This window comes from Electrophorus electricus, chromosome 9, assembly GCF_041902795.1.
Source record: "Electrophorus electricus isolate QZ-2024a chromosome 9, ASM4190279v1, whole genome shotgun sequence".
In the NCBI taxonomy this organism is placed as follows: Eukaryota; Metazoa; Chordata; class Actinopteri; order Gymnotiformes; family Gymnotidae; genus Electrophorus; species Electrophorus electricus.
In genome coordinates, this window is record NC_137505.1 from 17853824 (window position 1) to 17871356 (window position 17533).

The 17533-nt window shown below is 40.5% G+C and overlaps 1 protein-coding gene across 4 annotated transcripts; it reads left to right on the plus strand.

Annotated features, from left to right (window-relative positions):
• The first annotated feature begins 484 nt into the window (after nucleotides 1–484).
• LOC113574341 (G-protein coupled receptor 161-like) lies at nucleotides 485–17179 on the plus strand. 4 transcript variants are annotated; one of them, XM_081720376.1, is made up of 25 exons: nucleotides 489–701; nucleotides 1335–1417; nucleotides 1545–1667; nucleotides 2747–2959; nucleotides 3179–3340; nucleotides 3436–3657; nucleotides 3768–3933; nucleotides 4018–4198; nucleotides 4332–4428; nucleotides 4875–5080; nucleotides 5197–5347; nucleotides 5425–5637; nucleotides 5903–8462; nucleotides 9018–9186; nucleotides 9285–9521; nucleotides 9607–9823; nucleotides 10134–10313; nucleotides 10417–10533; nucleotides 10641–10712; nucleotides 10799–10884; nucleotides 10980–11135; nucleotides 11247–11391; nucleotides 11480–11631; nucleotides 11717–11899; nucleotides 12005–12595. In XM_081720376.1, exons 1-25 carry the CDS (start codon nucleotides 559–561, stop codon nucleotides 12149–12151), a joined length of 6381 nt encoding a protein of 2126 aa, XP_081576502.1. In that variant the 5' UTR covers nucleotides 489–558; the 3' UTR covers nucleotides 12152–12595. The 4 variants fall into 4 exon arrangements, with proteins under 4 accessions (XP_035378651.2, XP_081576502.1, XP_081576503.1 ...); XM_035522758.2 differs by lacking the exons at nucleotides 9018–9186; nucleotides 9285–9521; nucleotides 9607–9823; ... (7 more) ...; nucleotides 11717–11899; nucleotides 12005–12595 and adding exons at nucleotides 13830–14144; nucleotides 14644–15362; nucleotides 15668–15775; nucleotides 16046–16165; nucleotides 16403–17179 and having other exon boundaries at nucleotides 485–701; nucleotides 5903–7148; XM_081720377.1 differs by lacking the exons at nucleotides 489–701; nucleotides 1335–1417; nucleotides 1545–1667; ... (19 more) ...; nucleotides 11480–11631; nucleotides 11717–11899 and adding exons at nucleotides 13763–14144; nucleotides 14644–15362; nucleotides 15668–15775; nucleotides 16046–16165; nucleotides 16403–17179 and having other exon boundaries at nucleotides 12151–12845.
• Nucleotides 17180–17533: the final 354 nt, after the last annotated feature.

Sequence of the window (17533 nt, forward strand, 5' to 3'; positions counted from 1 at the left end):
CTAATCATGTTTAGTATATTATTCAGGGAAATGTCTGTCATATTTCAAGCTCAAAAATGTGTAGCTATAATGTAGAGAATCTGTAACTGGTCTTTGTAAGATCCTGTTTGTGAGGCTATTGGTTTCAGTTTTAGGACATTTAAAGTTCAATTTATGGATTACAAAAAATAATATTTTATTTTAAATATGCATTTTAAATAGGTGCTGCCATACCTTATTATAAGTTACTGCTAGCTAAAAACAAGTATGCGGTTTCTGATTTAAGGTCATGAAGGAACATAGTTCATTGTTCAACAAAAACATGTTGAAACTCTGTGCAACTGTTTTGTGTGTGTGTGTGTGTGTGTGTGTGTGTGTGTGTGTGTGTGTGTGTGTGTGTGTGTGTGTGTGTGTGCATGTGTGTGTGTGTGTGTGTGTGTTTGTCTGAGTCTGACTCAGGAGGATGAGAAACAACGAAAGAGTGAGGGAGAGATAAAGTTAGTCGTAGCCTTGACATCAGTATCAGAAGTTTCTGCACACTAGAAGAGACGGACTTTACCTGGAGGTACAGGTTGAGATATGAGGCTTCACTCTTGGCCATGGGCTTCCAGTGCCTTACCACTCCTACTGTATCTGGCTCATTGTGTGGCAGCAGTGGAGAGACATTACTACATTGCTGCAGTTAACATTAACTGGGATTACACAGCTAATGGAAATCAGAGGTATTCTGTCCTTATCTGACAATTGTTTAATCATGTCTAGTTTCAGTCATGTTTTTCTTTTTTTTCCTCACAGATATATTTGATATGACTGAGTAAAGTACTAATACTGATCAGTTCTGATCATATTTTGGGGGGTTAATATTCACTGAAGTATTATCATTTAATTAAGCAAAATATGTAATATCTCTTTTTTTGGAAATGACAGTCAAACTAAATGTAAAATGAAAAAAATATATGCAATTGCACTGTGAATGAGGTTAAGTCTATAAAAGCTTATTTATTATATATAAGATAATACACATTTGTAATTGGAAGTCTTGTCACTGTCATAGTGTTTCACTGAATTATTTAGAGACAAATTTCAAAATTGGTTGATGTTTGGTCAGGTGAATGAATACTCTAATGAACTTCAGTCAGAAGATAAATGGGTGCGAAATATCATCTATGCCATTTTTTCCAAGTATCTTTTTAGAAACATTTTTTAAATCTAATCTTTAGTAAATTGTTATATTCAGATAATTCTGTTGCATGATTTGCATTTAATGAATTAGACTGATTCTGTAAACTAAGTAGTGATATAAATCTTCCAGTGAATATTTGTTTATTTATTTTTTTTGTTTATTTTTTTCCCAGACATGGATCCACCTATAAAAAGACAGTTTACAGGGCGTACGATGAGGGTTTCAAACATGCTAAGACTCATCCCTCATGGTTAGGTATTAAATTTAATTTCGTCATTTTAAATAGTATCACTGAGTAGTCACAATACTTGCTAAAGCCACTAAGAGGATTTCCAAGATCTGCAAGACTGCAAAACCTATAGTTAATTCACACTATCTCCAGGGCTGCTAGGACCACCACTCCATGGCCAGGAAGGTGAAACGATTGTTGTCACATTCAAGAACATGGCAGATCGTCCTTGTAGCATCCATCCGCATGGCATCACTTATGGAAAACAGTCAGAAGGTGCGTAGACTAATGTAATGGTTGCCTCAATAGCACAGAAAGCATGGAAACACCATAACATTGCAGTCAGGCAGTGTGTGAGCATTACAGTACTGTCTTACTTTAGTTTGTACTTTTAGGAGATAAAACAAAAGATTAGTGGCAGTAAGACTATTATGTATATTATTTCAGTTCTATTTCTTTAGCTAGGTAAAATATTGCCAGCATGAAATGGTGTGTTTGCCTTTTTCATACATATTAACCAAAGGCTATGGCCCTTAGTCCAAAATGAAGTCAAGCAAAAAAAATTGTCACCCCAGCAAGGATTTGACCCTCTTCCCCCATTCATTCAAACATGGACTTTCTTCCTGCCACTGAATACTGAATGCTGCTGAATGAGCTAAAGAACTGCTGTTGTCCTATTTGCAAAGAAATCCTGATTCATTTTATCCGCTGTGGTTTGACAGTGGTGAAGACTAGCCACCATTATTTTTGATAGAACATTCTATCTGTCCCTGTTTTCTGTGGACAGGAGAGAACAGTCTGTTTTGCTTATTCAGTTTTCTAATCAAACTGAATGTTTATTTTGATTACACGTAGTCCAGGTTCATTTTCACTGGATGCTCTTTTAGGTTGGATATAAGCATGATTTTGTAACAAACATTATATGTCATTGTTTACTGTTGTCATACCAGTACACAGATGAGGGCATCATTTTGTTATGAAAGTTATTCATATTGGATATTAGTTTAAGTAAACGTGTTATGCAAAATTTGTTGAAGTTAGAACATTGTGTTACAGTGTGCACATCAAAATACTTCACTGTTACTTGTTTAGCTGAGTAAACAAACTGCCAGTACGAAGAGGTGTATTTACCTTTTTCATACATATTAACTAAACCAGTACTCAAGTCCAAAATAAGTCCAAAAAAATCATTCATCCCCCCTCACAAAGATTTCACTATATTTCCCCTTGCGGTGTAATATAGACACTTTTTTTTGCCATTCATATTGGCTGCTGAACATTTATCTGTGAAAAGCAAATGTTAATGGGCACAATGAAATGTTAATATTGCTGCTGCAACTACTGAACCCTTTTAGGGTCCTTGTACTTTGACAACACCTCCGAGTTTGAGAAAGAAGATGATGTCATTTCTCCTGGCAATGAGCACACATATTACTGGGATGTGACTCCAGAAGTGGCCCCTAAAGCTACAGACCCCCACTGCATCACCTACATGTATTCCTCGCACTATGACATCATCAAGGACTATAACACAGGACTGATTGGTACACTGTTGATCTGTAAGAAAGGTAAATAACTAAGCAGTTGTTTTTTTTTTTATCGTCTGTGATCCTCATAAATGCAGAAATATGCATAACATCTTCTGTTGCGTGCTCTGCCCTTTTGGTGGTCAGAGGGCTTGGGTGATGAGTGGATGACCAGACTGTGCGATATAAGTTTGTTTATTCCCAAACTGTGACATCTGTGACATCTGTGACATCTGTGACATCTGTGCCTCTGGTCCACAGATAGCCTTGATGACTCTGGAAAGCAACACAATTTCCATCAGGAATTCATGCTCTTGTTTGGGGTGTTTGATGAAAATAATGGCTGGTACAGCAAAGGAGGTCCACCGCTTGATGAGAACGTGAAATACACCATAAATGGCTACACAAATGGCTCTATCCCTGGTTAGTTGGTTAGTTTCTTAAATACCACTGAAGATTATTACCTTTTATCTATGAATCATATGCTACATGGTCAAATCTCTTTGTGTTTTTATCAGGTTTGAGTGTGTGTGCCCATTCTGAAGTGAACTGGAACCTACTGGGTATGAGCTCTGAACAAGAGCTCTTCTCTGTGCACTTTAATGGGCAGGTGCTTCAGCGGGGGGGGCACAAGGTGTCCTCGGTTGGCCTTATCAGTGGTACTGCCACCAGCGCAGAGATGATTGCGGTCCATCCTGGCCGCTGGCTCCTGTCATCCTTCATCAGCAAGCACTTGGAGTGTAAGTCTTGCCTGAGACTGCAAGACATTGCCAAGTACTGTCAGTAAAGCTCACTTAATTAGTGTTCTGTAAACGTTGTCAGCAGGGCCTGTGATTTCTTACCATTTCAGTTGGAATGCATGGCTTCCTAACTGTTAACAAATGTAAGGAGTTTACTGCCCCAAAGCGAAGAATCACCATCGTGCAGTCACGAGAGAGCCAGGAGTGGACATACTACATAGCGGCAGAAGAGGAGGTGTGGGATTACGCACCAAATTTGCCTGAGAATGTAGACAAGTACGAGCATTGCTAATCCGATCTTGATGAAACGTCCTCTCATTTTGGCCAGCAGATATATTGTTCTCGTTCCTCCCCACGCAGGCATTTCCGGGCCGCATTCTTGAAACAGAGCGCAGAACGGATAGGTAAGAAATATAAGAAGGCACTGTTCACCCAGTATAAGGATGCGTTATTCAAAGAAAGGGCTGAACACAAGCAGAGGAAGAAGGAACTTGGAATTCTTGGTCCTGTTATCAGAGCACAGATTAGAGACATAATCAAGGTAATAATAATAATATTAGTCAGAACAAAGCACATAGCAAGCCTTGCCTGTAAACACTGATTCTGAGCTGTAAGTCCACTCTTAAGAGTCAAGGGTATTGATCACGTATATGGTTTTTTTTCTGTGTCCACAGATTGTGTTCAAAAACAAAGCCTCACGTCCATACAGCATCTATCCTCATGGACTGACCATTGATAAAGCTGCTGAGGGAGCCAATTACCCTGAGGGAGGTGAGCAAAACGACCACGGTTCATTCACATCTGTGCCATATCCTGACCAGGATTTAATATGAAAATAAATCTTAATAGGTTACTTGTTTTTGTTGCTTGTATTTGAGCTTTTGTAATACTGTACTCCTGTGTATGTAGAATAACGCTCAAACTGAATTGAACCGAATACAACCAAACTATACTGAACTGAATTTAATTGAATTGAAATCAAATAAAATTAATTTTAATTGAATTGATTTAAATACTATTAATTTATAACCAGTTTGGTTGGCTCAGATAACTCAATTCATGATAATTCATGAAATATAATGATAATGACCCCTAACCCTATTACATTTGAAGAAGCTTAAAAAAAAAATTTATATATAAAAGAGCATAGAGAGGGCGTAAGTGACAGTCTTGACTTTATCTTTATATTTTTATTCATGCCTCCTACCTTCTGAAAGGTAATCAGAGCCATGCCGTACAACCAGGAGAGACGTACACGTATGTGTGGCGAGTGGTTGAGGAGGATGAGCCCCTGGAGCGTGACGCTAGGTGTCTAACCAGGATGTACCACAGCGCAGTGAACACTCCAAAGGACATTGCGTCTGGTCTCATAGGCCCCCTCCTCATCTGTAAGAGTCAGTCTCTCAACACCAAGAACGTCCAGGTAACCTTTATTACTTGAATTAGTTCCTTTTGGTTACTTGGTTGGATGACCATTCCACACTGATCTAATTTTCCAGATAACTCACTTAATTTGTAGTGTTTCTCTGTGTTTCTCAGCTCAGGGCTGATAAGGAGCAGCATGCCACGTTTGCCATATTCGATGAGAACAAGAGTTGGTATCTGGCCGAGAACATTAACACATACTGTGAAGAGCCCGCAAAAGTAAAACCAGATGACCCAGAGTTCTATAAATCAAACATCATGCACAGTGAGTAGAGTTCTCACTTCCCCCACTTTTATATATCAGTTTTGTGAAGTGTATATCAATTTTATGAATGTCCACAGCAATCAATGGTTATGTGTATGAAAGTGGCCAAGTCCTGGGATTTTGCAATGGCGAAATTGTGACTTGGCATGTGTCGAGTGTTGGCAACCAAGACGACATCCAGACTGCTACTTTTTATGGCCACACATTTGAACTGAACAACAGAGAAGAGGACATCCTTAGTTTGTTTCCCATGACAGGAGAGACCATTACCATGGGCATGGCTAATGATGGTCAGTATTCCTAAAATGGTCCTCAATGGTAAAAATTATTTATTTAATATTAACTGGAATTGTTACTTAAAACAGTTATGGGGGATCAAGTTGAATATAAACCAGTGTGAACCTTTTAAATGTGGCTATTAGGTGTGCTATGTTTTTTAGTAAGTTACTGTTTTAATGTGAACAAATATTTTATTGTAATAATGTGATTAAGATTCACAGTTACCTTCAAATCTGTATATGCACTTAACCAAACTCTTTCCATCTATGATTATAGGAATCTGGCTACTGGCATCACTAAACACACATGAGACCGCCAAAGGATTAAGAGTGAAGTTTAAGGATGTTGAATGCTTTAGAGATTATGTTAAGGCAGAATACGGTGACTACTCTGAAGAGGGAAAAAAAGATCACGATTATTTCAGTGTCTGGAAACCTATTGATGAGACAGAGTTAAAGAGAGAGAGAGAAAAACAACTAAACAACAAAATAAGAACCGTGGAGATTGATGTATACACAGATATGTATGCAGATGTGCTTGGATTGAGGACGTTACATAATACAGAAAACAGCACAGATGATTTAGAGGAGCTTGATCTTTCTTTCTTAGACCACGATGATGGTCTCGTCCATAGAGATAGTGGTCCTAGCCTCACTGCTAAGATCCCAAACATTACCCACCTTGGGGTAAAATATCCTGAAGTAAAGTTTGATTCTGATGACAAGAACTTGACAAGTATGGTTGTCCAAAACACTAGTACAGAAGAGACATTGCGGAACAACTCCATAATGCATGACCCTATATCTATGAATTCTTCCACTAATTTCAGTAACACTTGGTTTCTGCAAGACAATGACAGAAACATTACATCAGTGGACAGTCACAATAGATCACCAGTGGCAATGTCATTGCTATCATCCCATACCTCAGAGGGTGATGGAGAGAATGTGACAGAGATAAAGACACATACCAAGGAGTTATCTGGGATGATTTCTGCGGTAGATGAAGAAGATGATGACAGATCAAGGGGCATCTTTAGTTACAGTGTCCCTGCTCTTAACTCTCCCCTCAACATTGCAGAGGATCAAGACATGGAAGACATTGTGCTACTGGAAGGTAGTGAACCATTGGAAAATATCACCTACTTGCATTTAAATGAACACAACATCGTAACTACAGCACTTCCCATCAATACCACTCCAGAGCAGCTAAGTGTTACTACTCTAAATATAATGAATGAGGAGGTCCAAGTATTAAATACAACCAAAATGAACTCAACATTATTGAGTAAGATGGTTCGGAAATTAAATACCACCCAGGTAGACACAGAACATTCCAGTAAGGAGGTTCAGGAACTCAATAGCACCCAGTTAGACACAGAATTCTCAAATAATGATGTTCAGGAATTCAATTACACCCAAACAGACTTAGAGCTCGCCAGTGAAGATCTTCATGGATTTATTATCATGGAAGTAGACTCAGAATTGTCGAATAAGGAAGTCCAGGAACTTAGCAGCACCCAGCTAGACTCAAAATTGTCAAATAAGGATGTTCAGAAATGTAATAACACTCAAGACTCAAATGTTGATGAGGAGGTTCAGGAATTCAGTAGCACCAAAGTAGACTCAAAATCCTCCAGTAAGGAGGTTCAGGAACTCAATAGCACCCAAGCAGACTTAGAAGTCTCCAGTGAAGAACTTCAGGAATTTATTATCATGGAAGTAGCCTTAAATTTTTCCAAAAAGGAGGTCCAGGAACTTAACAGCACCCAGCTGGACTTCTCAAATAAGGATGTTCAGGAATTTAATAACACAAAAAAAATAAACATCTCAAGTGAGGAAGTTCAGGAATTCAATATCACCCAAGAAGATACAGAATTATCTTCTCAGAATGTGACATCATCTTTCTTAGAGACCTTCACTGACAATGCACAAAATGAGAAGTTGAAACCTAATGTCAGCAAACTCTGGAACTGTTCAGACGAGTTCAATTCAGAAAGCCTGGAGAATACCTCCTTTCCTTGTATTTTTAACCTGTCATCTCAAGGCAGGATTTCAAATGGTACATTGAAAAATGAGTCAGCTTTTGCTGGAAAAGAAGACCACATTACTGACACCTTATTGCCAAGTGGCAGTTCAGAGAAGGGGATGCCAGATACAGAAGAGCTCAGTAAAGAAGAAGTAGTCATCTACGTGCAGGACCACAACAACACCGAGGTCATCTTTACCACTCCTCTGGATCAGCAGTCAGAAAACTGGACTTATGAAGGTAAACACCAGCTGGTGCCAATGGAGATGCCAGAGGACATCAGCAAGTACATCATAGACAAACCATTGACAGAATTAAATGGAACAAGCAGTGCAAAGGAGGATAAAAATAAAATAGTTCTCAAAAGGCTGATGCCAATGAAAGGTTATGGATTGAAGACAAAAAAAAAGAAGGATTATAAACCACAACCGCAGAGTGCCGTATCCCCACGCTACTTCTCTCCACGGGGTTTTGGGCCATCCGAGTTAGCTCTACAGGGAACCAGGTCTAAATCTAGTGAAGAGGACATGCAAGGGAAGTCCATAATCATAGGAGTGCCCAGAAGAGACTTCAGCGACTATGAAATATATGTCACCGATCAAAAGCAAAATATGGAGGACATCCCAGATGAAAATGAAGACTATGAATATGTTGAGTACAAAGATCCATACAAAAAACAGATAGATTTACAGAATACTGTGATTGATGATGGATCTAAATACTCTTTGAAAATAACTGGCACCAAGGCCAGGAGCTACTTCATTACCGCTGAGGAAGTCGACTGGGATTATGCAGGTTATGGACAAAGGTATTGTCTTATCAAAGTACACTCTTAGAAAAGTTCAATGTTATTATAATATTCTTTTTGAGTTTTTCATGTTGATCTATTTGATATATTTAATATACAACAGGTTGTATAATATTAGGCAAACATTTAAGCAAAACTGCATGAATGCAGGCTTCTTAAAATCAGGATTGAGAATATTTTATGCCAAACAAATGTCTGTAAACATGTAAAAAAGTTAATAAATTTAAAAAAGACAGACAGCAAAGAAAAAATATATTATCTTTATTCCTCAAAAACAGCCACCTCTTACCTCAGGTGTCTTCAGAAAATCATCCTAAATGTTTTCCCAGACTTTTGTTATTTTAGGCTTTAATGTAATTTCACTGAGATTCACAACCTTTGATATTTTGAATGTAATTCACTTAAAACCGAATCATATATGAAGTAATTATATACATTTTAAAGAACAGATCATTACAAACGATTTCTTACATGCTGTACTAAGTCTTTGACTGGTAACTCTACACTGAGTTCTTTTGTTAAGCTCAAATATGTTTCTTCTCTTCTTTCTTAAAGGAGGGGAGACAGATCAGCACAAAAGGAGAGGCCCACATTATTCAAGAAAGTAGCGTTTAGGGCATACTTAGACAGCTCTTTTACCACCCCACACATTCGAGGAGAATTAGATGAGCATCTGGGCATCCTTGGTCCAGTCATTAAGGCTGAAATTGATGAGACCATTTATGTAAATACTGCTAAATTAATGATACCTATAAATGAATTTGAAAGTAGACATTTTAAATCCACGTTAAAAGTGTCATAACTGTGTATCCTCGATTCCAGATAGTGTTCAGGAATCTTGCAAGTCGCCCATATTCTTTGCACGTAAACGGAGTGTCATATGGAAAAAACATGGAGGGACTGAAATATGATGATCAGTCACCTTACTGGTACAAGCAGGATGATGCAATTGAGCCCAATGCAACCTTCATCTACATGTGGACAGTAAATGCTAAAGTGGGACCACAACAAGATGAATCTGACTGTCGAATATGGGCCTACTATTCTGGAGTTAATCCTGTAAGTGCCAATACGGCTTCCATGACCCTACTGGTGATGTGAACAATCATTCTACCTGATGATGCCTGAATCCTTGTCTTTGCAGGAGCGAGATATACACTCTGGGCTGATTGGGCCTCTCCTGGTCTGTAGGAAGGGCACACTGAATACAAATCCAGTGGACACACAAGACTTCATGTTACTGTTTATGACGTTTGATGAGAATAAGAGCTGGTACTATGAGAAAAATCGGGAGATTCTCGAGAAAACCAACAGAAAAGCTGTCATGGATCCAGAATTTAACAACAACATTAAGTTTTCTGGTAATAATCAAAATCATTTGTGTGTTTATGTTTCCAAGCTTATCTAAATTTCTGAACAGTTATTCATCTTGATTTCTGTTTTAAAAGATGTAGGACAACAGCCTTTTTAAAATGAATTAATTGATTTATTTATGTTGCTTACAATCAGATTTAAAGGGTACATAATATATTCATAAAGAAAATTATTTCTGCATCATATTATATGAACATTTAGTGACTTAACTGCTTTCCACCCTTGTTAATAGTTAAAAGTGCACACCCACAGTTTACTGACTTAATAATTGCTGATCCCTTTGGTTTGTTTTTTCAGCCATCAATGGAATTATATATAGTCTTAAAGGACTTCGCATGTACAGCAACCATCTTATAAAGTGGCATCTTATAAACATGGGCTCCCCAAAAGACCTCCACAGTATTCACTTTCATGGTCAAACCTTCCTAAACAAGAACATGTATGACCATCGGCAAGCGGTCTATCCACTTTTACCAGGTTTTTTTGGGGGTTTTCTTTTATTCTTTGGTCAAAGCCTATAACTTAACTTCCAGGTCCAGAAATGATCTCTCAATTTCTCATTTCCTTTTTTGCTACACAGGAGGCTTTGCTACTCTTGAGATGTGGCCCTCAAAGCCAGGCCTTTGGCTGCTGGAGTCTGAGGTTGGACTCTCCCAGCAGAGAGGAATGCAGACTCTGTTCTTAGTGTTAGATAACGGTATCGAACCCTTTAAATATTTTTAACACAATACATTAAGGTCTTTGCATTTGAAATCATGCTGAATGCTTTTTTTTTTCCTCTGAAAAATGTTTTTTCTTTTGCAGTATGTGATCACTCTCTTGGTCTCAATTCTGGAACTGTAAAGGACAGCCAAATAACTGCGTCTGACTACAGAAGTACGACACAGAATTATGACATGTGACAAAAATAAATAGCATGACTATGAGCAAGATAATTCAATCCATCTCCTTCTATGTTTAAGGTTATTGGCTACCCAGTTTAGCCAGATTGCACAATACAGGAAAATACAATGCATGGAGCACAACCAAGTCAGAAGGATGGATTCAGGTATTCTTACTTAATAGCAGTCAGATTATTATTACCCCAGAAACTGAGATATGCTAATAAGCAGTTAAAAGAAAACATTGTGTCCTGCTGTTCAGGTGGACTTCCAAAGGCCAGTGGTGATCAGTAAAGTGGCCACGCAGGGAGCTAAACAACTCTTCACTTCTCACTTTGTACAAAACTACACCGTCTCCTACAGCACAGACCGCAAAAGGTGGATTTTCTATAAAGGAGACAGCAAAGCTTTCAGAAAGGCATGTAACTGCTTCAGTGCATATAACTGCTCTACTGCATATGCTGCAAGCTGACAAAACAGTGCTGTTCTGTTTGTAAATGCTAATTTGTCTTTTCCAACGCCCCAAAAGACTTTTGAAGGTAACAGGGAAGCCCACGAGGTGAAGGAGAATATATTCTTCCCACCCATAATTGGCCGCTATGTGAGACTTCATCCGTCTCATTCATACAACTATCCAACCATTCGCATGGATTTCTATGGCTGTGAACTGGATGGTAGGTGTGCAAAAATAGATTAATAGAAAATAGAAAATGCACAGGTGTCAAGAACCTACTGCAATAAGGATAACATTCACGTGTGCAGGGTGTTCTGTGCCACTGGGAATGCAGAGTGGACTGATCACAGACCAACAGATCACAGCTAGTTCTGTAGCCACCAACTGGTACTCTGGGCCTTGGCACTCTTGGTATGGTCGTTTAGACAAACAAGGGACCGCCAACGCTTGGCAATCCAAGGTATCTCATACATAAGACAGATTTTCCATGTTCCCACCTCAGATCCAGTCATTTATTTAATTCTGGCATCGTCACCCATTCACAGAGCAACGACATGCAGCCTTGGCTTCAAATAGAGCTGAAAGTAGTCAAGAAGATCACTGGAATTGTAACCCAGGGAGCAAAGACACTTGGCACAGAGATGTTTGTGACGTCATATGTCCTGGAGTATAGTGATGATGGGATAATATGGACGAAGTACACAGACGATGAGGACTATGAGCAGAAGGTAGCTCACCGTATTAACCAAGTCCTGCTGTAGACCTAAACATGTTCTGATGCACTTTGATGCACTTAACAGTAATCTCTTCATCTTCCTTCTTCTTTCCTGCAGACATTCTCGGGGAACTCCGATAACATTAGTCATGTGAAAAATTATATTTACCCTCCAATATTTTCCAAATATATCAGGATAATTCCAAAGAAATGGCAAAACGCTGTCACCATGAGGATTGAATTGCTTGGGTGTGATTTTGAATAAGGACAATATTATATCATCTTTCTGCGCAGTTGAAGCTGGGAACAACGAATGAATGGGCATTTGGACATTTTTTATATTCGTATGTAGTATTTCCTATTGAAAATTCAGTACTGAAATGATCCGGGCAACGGGAGCTATCGCTTATATTTTACGTGCTTTGTAACTGCTAAGCATGCTGGCGCCACCTAGAGGCAATTCAGCGTTCACTTGTTCAGGTTTCGATACAGCCCCTCCATTATTCGATTGGCTCAGAATCACACATGGTCGTGCTGTGAAATCATGCGGGAACTTTTGATCTACTTTGGTGGTCCATGCTGAAGCTGTTGAATATTTAAATGTAATGTTTTTTTCTTTTACAGTTGTCGATACTTTATTCAACCTGTGTTACTTTAATTCCTTATTAAATTCAATAAAACGTAAAGATAACCGCGCGTCGTACGCAGACCACCCAGTGTTGGTAATTTTCTTGTGGAGTCTGTGGGAGGCTGGAGGGAAGTTTTAGGACGAGAATGTCGACGCCATCGTAGCCGAGGAACTGCCCTCTTTACCCTCCCGACGACTGCACAGAGGGGCTTCACTCCGCACGGTGGGTGGAAATGCATGCAGATATCACCCTGGTAATTCCACCCACAAAGACGCTCCGCTTTCGAAATGTTGTCGTGGGACGGTGAGAAGTTGAAGGTTGTTGGTCGAGGTGAGAAATGACCGTTACCCGGTTTTTGGTTTTTTTTTTTATGTGTGAAGAGAAAGTTTCGGTTTTGTAATATAAAGCAAGCTAGCTCAGTTAGCGTAGCCAAAGCGTAGATGAAAGTCGACTAGCTACAGTGGTCCATGAAACTGTTAGATTGTTTTACAACACTAAAGGTCTAATAATATGAATGAACTGAAAGAAAATCAGGATAAACCTCTTTTGCAAGGCCATCTTAATACTGTGGCAGAAATATGCTTGCTATCTAGCAGAGCTAAAGCTAACTAAGCTACACCTGTCTATATTTATCCTACCAGTTAGCGTTAGCTAGACATAGCTCAAGTGCTAAAGATATAACAGTGTAATTTAATCTTTGGTTTAAAATCGTTATAGGTTATCTATTTATATTTTTGCACGATACTCATTTTTACCCAAGTGCCTTTCCTTAAAAAAGTCTTAGAATAATTAAATCTAACCTAGCTAGGTTCATCTATCTGCCTAGCTTTTCGGTTGGCACATAGACCTTAATCATTAACTTGCTTTTATAGAGGCAGAAACTAAAGTCTGTGCTTGTCCATCACGATTGTGTAGCTTGCAATAAAACTGTCCTTCCGACTTTTATTAATAACTTTAGCTGAGAGCGGATATAGGAACACCCCTTAACATTGATTTACACATGGTAATCTGTAACCAGAATTCACGTCATTAAGCAGCCCAGTAGCCGATTTCAGGACAGTAATAAATGCTCCATTACATTACAGGAACTACAGGGATGTTTTTTTATTGGAATCCATCAGCTGGTCTGTCAGGGTTGCACTTTACACCACCTGTATCAGTTTCTTTGTATTTCCTCTTAAATCACTAAGTACACTGGGCTGTTGGGTTGAGTGCTGAGGCATGCCTCATTTGTGTCTTTCTTTCAGGTGCATAGCAGCCTCCCACAATGAACAGCAGCAGGAATGGTACGGTGGTGGGGAATTCCACTGGCAGTCTGGGTGAGGGCACGGCCGTGGTGCTGGAGTCGGCCTCCATCATCATCATCGCTCTGCTCGTCTGCCTGGGGAATCTGCTCGTCGTAGTGACGCTCTACAAGAAGCCCTACCTCCTGACGCCCAGCAACAAATTTGTCTTCAGCCTGACGTTGTCCAACCTGCTGCTGTCGGTGCTGACACTGCCCTTTGTGGCAGTCAGTTCAGTGCAGAGGGAGTGGATGTTTGGGGTGGTGTGGTGCAACTTCACGGCCCTGCTCTACCTGCTGGTCAGCTCAGCTAGCATGCTTACATTAGGAGCCATAGCCATTGACAGGTGAGTCAGTTGTGTGCTTGGCTGTTCGGGGTGCATTAAGCTTTTTAGTCAGTTAAGACATTAAGCTTTTTAGTCAATGCAAGTGAGGGAATTTAACCTTTGGGAACCCAGTAAATATATCAACAGTGGTTACATGTTTTGTGGGTCTGGTGGAGCAAAGTAGACCAAAGATACACTGCTTGTTGGATATCATGTTTGTTTAAAGGTTCCATTCACTTTCCATATTGAACTCCATTTAGCATGCACTAATGGCTGTTCTTGATGACATTTCAGGAGTCTAGTTTTGATTCAGCAGTTTTACTGTGATTATGCACACAGAGAGCTATTCAACTACACTTTTATCAGTATTCAAATCCAAGAGATGCTTTTGGGCACTATGGGAATAAAAGATATGTGGGGTGAATTTATTGGCAGATTATAAAAATGGTTTTGACTCGTATGTCTCTTGGGAGGAGCATGTGGCACTGTTTTAACATGAACCCTCCAATCTTCATTGTAGGTATTATGCTGTATTATATCCAATGATTTACCCCATGAAGATCACAGGAAACCGGGCCGTGGTGGCCATTGTTTACGTCTGGCTTCACTCTTTGGTGGGCTGCCTGCCTCCACTCTTCGGGTGGTCGACGTTCGAGTTTGACCACTTCAAATGGACCTGCACAGCAGCGTGGCATCGGGAGATTAGCTATACGGCTTTCTGGGTCACCTGGTGCTGCTTGCTTCCCCTGGCAGCCATGCTGGTGTGCTACGGGGTCATCTTCCGTGTGGCTCGTATCAAGGCGCGCAAGGTGTACTGCGGGAGTGTGGTGGTATCCCGCGAAGAAGTCAGCTCGCAGAAGGGCAGCCGCAAGAACTCCAGTACCTCCACGTCGTCCAGCAGCAGTCGCAAGAGCCTCGTGCAGTCAGGAGGCCAGTGCAAGGCATTCGTCACCATCCTGGTGGTGATGGGCACCTTCCTGGCCACCTGGGGGCCCTACGTGGCCGTGATCGGGACAGAGGCGCTGTGTGGGAAGGACAGCGTTTCTCCACGGCTGGAGACGCTGGCGTCCTGGCTGTCATTCACCAGCGCAGCCTGCCACCCACTCATCTATGGTCTGTGGAACAAGACGGTGCGCAAGGAACTGCTGGGTATGTGCTTTGGGGACCGCTACTACCGGGAGTCGTTCGTCACGCGCCACAGGACGTCACGACTCTTCAGCATCTCCAATCGGATCACAGGTGAGTGTCGGCGGACCTGGTCCATTTTGGCTCTGGGCCACAAGGGCCAGTTTCATGACCCTTTTAGGGAAGAGGCTTGATCTGTGAAAAGATGTGGGTCGCAATCACCTCTGTAACCATTTTAAAGCCTTTTGGGGATTTCTACACAATGAATAATCCTAATCTTTGACTAAAAAGGACTTGAATGATGAATAGACAATTTAGACTAGGCTCAGTTTATGTCCAAGAATTAATGCCTCACAGTGAAGCAGTTTGTAACTTTGATTGTCCAAGTGTTTGAGCTCAATGTCTCCTGTGTCCTGCAGACCTAGGAATGTCCCCTCACCTCACGGCCATGCTGGTGGGTGGAGCTCAACTTTTGGGGCCCAGCAGCAGCACATGTGACACAGGGTTCAGCTACACTCAGGACTCTGGTATGTCCATCATTCCCAGGAACACACACTCAGCCATGCTTCCCATCGCTCAGAGGGTTAAAAGAGCTTCAACCCAGAGGTGGAAAAACTACAGGGCAGAAAAAGGGTTTGTTTCTAGGAATTAAAGGGGCTGGGCACTGTCGAGGGAACAAGTTTTGGGGAAAACAGGCGCCAAGGAGTGAAGAGAGTGTAGAGAGGTCAGAAAGGTGTGTGTGTGTGTGTGTGTGTGTGTGTGTGTGTGTGAGAGAGATCCTCACTGTCCCTCTCCAGCCACAGATGTCATGCTGCTGGATAACTACTCCTCAGACCTTTCTCATTCCACACACTACAGTGGCATTAAGAGAAGAAGCTCTGTTACATTTGAGGACCAAGTGGACCAGCCTTGCAAAGGTATTTCTAGCTGATTTGCCGTGCAGAGTTATTGTTGATTTGTTGGTTATTGTATTATTGAATATGTATGACGAAATATCAAAAGAATATCACATCACTCAAGTTACTTCATGATAGTCTTTAACTAAAACTTAGTTCCATTCTTCCCAGCATGCTGGCATAGTGAGAAATTAAATAACTGCACTATTCATGGCTAGCTATGGCCCTGCCTGCAATTTGTTTTTTGTTTTTTTCCAGGAGGCCTGGCATTGGTGCAAGTCACGGCAGATGTGCACAAGTCTCTGGACAGCTTTGCAGCTGGCTTGGCGAAAGCAATTGAGAGCGATGCCAAGCTGCATCTCTTCGGGGAGAAAACTCTGATCCCCAGCAACCTACTGAGCGCACGCCACCCACAGCGAGGACCACGCTATCTGGACGGACAGAGGCTCAGGATGGAAAGCATCGACGAAGGAATAGTGAGGGATAATGAGCAGGAAGATGAAGAAAGCTTCAATGATATCTCTGCATAGTTTCCTCATCTGCTGCACCTAAAGCACAGGATGGGACTCCGCACTGTGCTGACGTCTGCCTGTTGTGGTACACAGTGTACCCAGGAGATCATATACATTTATATATGCTGTTTGCCGTATATAATTGGCGAACTACATGGTGTCTTTTGCGTGTTTTACAGATTCAGATGAACTACGGTGTGAATTAACTATCATCTCTGGTGTGGAGAGGCTACCTTTTTTGGTTGGGGGGGGATGACCAAACAGAAATGTGTGATGGGGAAAATGTTCCATAAGAAAAATGAGTTTGTTGCTTTCCCTCAGCTAAAGTATGCTTTTGTACAATATAGTGGTATTGTAACAAGAAAAGAAACTTGATATATGTTTGGTTCTATGCTCATGTGCCTAGTTATTTGTTTTCTAAGGCAGCCATAACCACTATATTTAGTAACTTATCTTAATGGACTAGTGCACATGCTGTATGTACTTGTCCTTGATCATCTTTGTATAAAGATCCTGAAATGTGCTTTTTAATTTTTTTTTTTTTTTTTTACATGCAGACATATTACAGATACCATTACTTCCATTGTAAAAAGCAGCCATGATGCAATTAACTGTATTAACATCTGTTATTTATAAGATAATGTAGTTAAAATACTTGACTCATACTCTTCTGAATAGGGTTGTTCTGCCTATAGATCTTGTGATGCCTTAGTTTGTACATGGCTTGTTACTATGCATAACAAATTTCATTAACAGTATTGGAATGCAGGAAAAGCAGTGTCTTTCAATTGCACTTGAAAACGGTACATGACATCTGAAGTTCGGTACTTTTTTTCTATTGCTCTTTTGTAGCTGATTACCAATGCTGTTTGTCTTA

What these genes read in the sequence shown, in the direction of transcription:
- LOC113574341 (XM_081720376.1), top strand. Translation starts at nt 559, where the DNA reads ATGAGGCTTCACTCTTGGCCATGGGCTTCCAGTGCCTTACCACTCCTA. An exon ending in ACTATTCTGGAGTTAATCCT is followed by an intron (nt 9,522 to 9,606) that starts GTAAGTGCCAAT and finishes TTGTCTTTGCAG; the next exon opens with GAGCGAGATATACACTCTGG. An exon ending in CAACAACATTAAGTTTTCTG is followed by an intron (nt 9,824 to 10,133) that starts GTAATAATCAAA and finishes TTGTTTTTTCAG; the next exon opens with CCATCAATGGAATTATATAT.